The sequence below is a fragment of the Athene noctua genome, chromosome 8 (genome assembly GCF_965140245.1).
Source record: "Athene noctua chromosome 8, bAthNoc1.hap1.1, whole genome shotgun sequence".
In the NCBI taxonomy this organism is placed as follows: Eukaryota; Metazoa; Chordata; class Aves; order Strigiformes; family Strigidae; genus Athene; species Athene noctua.
The window spans coordinates 1997629-1999566 of NC_134044.1; the positions used below are offsets into that span (position 1 = coordinate 1997629).

At 64.7% G+C, this 1938-nt stretch overlaps 1 protein-coding gene across 1 annotated transcript; it reads left to right on the plus strand.

Moving 5' to 3' along the window:
- Window positions 1-752: 752 nt before the first annotated feature.
- On the plus strand, window positions 753-1475 carry SOX14 (SRY-box transcription factor 14). Its single transcript, XM_074912464.1, has one exon. It carries the CDS (start codon window positions 753-755, stop codon window positions 1473-1475), a length of 723 nt encoding a protein of 240 aa, XP_074768565.1.
- The last annotated feature ends 463 nt before the right edge of the window (window positions 1476-1938 follow it).

Here is a 1938-nt window from a genome sequence, read left to right on the forward strand (position 1 = left end):
CGGCGCTCGCAGCCCCGACGGCGGCGGCGGGAGCCCGGAAAGGCGCCGGGACCGGCCCCGCTCCGCGCAGCGGCGGGATGGGGGGAGGATGGGGACGACCCCTTTCGCCTCCCCCCGCGCTTCTCTCGCCTCCCCGCAGCTGCTATTAGCGCAGCAACTCACAAAAACCTTCCTTTTAATCTGCGCGTTTGGGGTGGGCGGCGGGGGGGGGTGTGTGTTCCTCCCTTCCCCTCCTTTCTTCCTCCTCCTCCCTCCCCTGTCCCCTCCCCTCCTCTTCCTCTCGCCCTTCCTCTCTCCCTCGCTTTTTAAGCGGGTCCCCCTCCGCGCTGATTGGGCGCCCGGCCGCGCTGTGACCGCCCTGCCGCTATGTCAGCCTGCGCGCCGCAGCCCCTCGCCTTTGAACTGCCCCGCGCCGCGCCGCGTCCCCACCGCCGGCCCGCTGCTGCGCCCGGCGGCTCGCCGCCCGCCTAGCCGCCCGCCGGGCCCCGCGGGCCGCGCCGCTCCGCGCCCCTCCGCTCCCCGCCCCGGCAGGGCTCCCGCCGGGGACGGCGTTGGCGGAGGACCTGTGATGATCAGCTGAGCCCGCTCCTCCCGCTCCTCCGGCTCCCGCGGCCTCCTCCTCCTCTTCCTCCTCCTCCTCCTCTTCCTCCTCCTCCTCCTCCTCCTCCTCCTCCCGCCGCCGTCCGGCGCCCCCAGCGCGCCCCACACCGCAGCGCCCCGCCGAGCCGCCCGCCCGCCCGCCCGGCCGAAGCATGTCCAAGCCCAGCGACCACATCAAGCGCCCCATGAACGCCTTCATGGTGTGGTCCCGCGGCCAGCGGCGCAAGATGGCCCAGGAGAACCCCAAAATGCACAACTCGGAGATTAGCAAGCGGCTGGGCGCGGAGTGGAAGTTGCTCTCCGAGGCGGAGAAGCGCCCCTACATCGACGAGGCCAAGCGGCTGCGGGCGCAGCACATGAAGGAGCATCCCGACTACAAGTACAGACCCCGTCGCAAGCCCAAGAACCTGCTCAAAAAGGACAGGTATGTCTTCCCTTTGCCTTACCTCGGGGAAACCGATCCCTTAAAGGCCGCCGGGCTTCCCGTGGGGGCCACTGACTCTCTGCTGAGCTCCCCGGAGAAGGCCAGGGCTTTCCTGCCTCCCACCTCAGCACCTTACTCCTTACTTGACCCCAGCCAGTTCAGCTCCAGCGCCATTCAGAAGATGACTGAGGTTCCTCACACCTTAGCCACCAGCACCCTGCCCTACGCCTCCACCTTGGGATACCAGAACGGGGCGTTTGGCAGCTTGAGCTGCCCCAGCCAACACACCCACACTCACCCCTCGCCAACTAACCCGGGCTATGTCGTGCCATGTAACTGTACCGCTTGGTCGGCTTCCAGTTTGCAACCTCCAGTTGCCTACATATTATTCCCAGGCATGACCAAGACTGGGATAGACCCCTATTCTTCAGCACATGCGACTGCCATGTAACACCCACCCACACCCCCACAGGCTTGTGTGTGCGTGTGTGAGTGTGTCCCCTCCCCGGGTGGCAGCTGGAACTGGGATTCCTCGGTGTGCATGTACATAAAACCTGCAGAAGCAAAAGGCCACCCGAAACAGGACTCTGCCGTCCGCCACCGGGCCGGGACAGACGCGGACGCTGCCTCGGGGACTCGGAGATGCTCTCGCCTAAACCTCGTCCTGAGAGCTGGCCCCAGGCTCGGGGGGGAGCTGCAGTCGCGGGGGCGGATAGGAGCCCGGCACTTGTAAGAGCTGTAAATGTGTTTAAAAAAAAAAAAAAAAGAGCGAACCTTGAACTGCCCTTTCGGGACAACGCGGGGGAGGAAAAGACAAAAAACAAAACAAAAAACAAAACACCCAAACAGAGAGAGGCGGTTTCGATTTTTATTTATTCTCTATGTCTATGAGTTCTCCAGGGTCTCATGTCACT

What these genes read in the sequence shown, in the direction of transcription:
- SOX14 (XM_074912464.1), top strand. Translation starts at nt 753, where the DNA reads ATGTCCAAGCCCAGCGACCACATCAAGCGCCCCATGAACGCCTTCATG.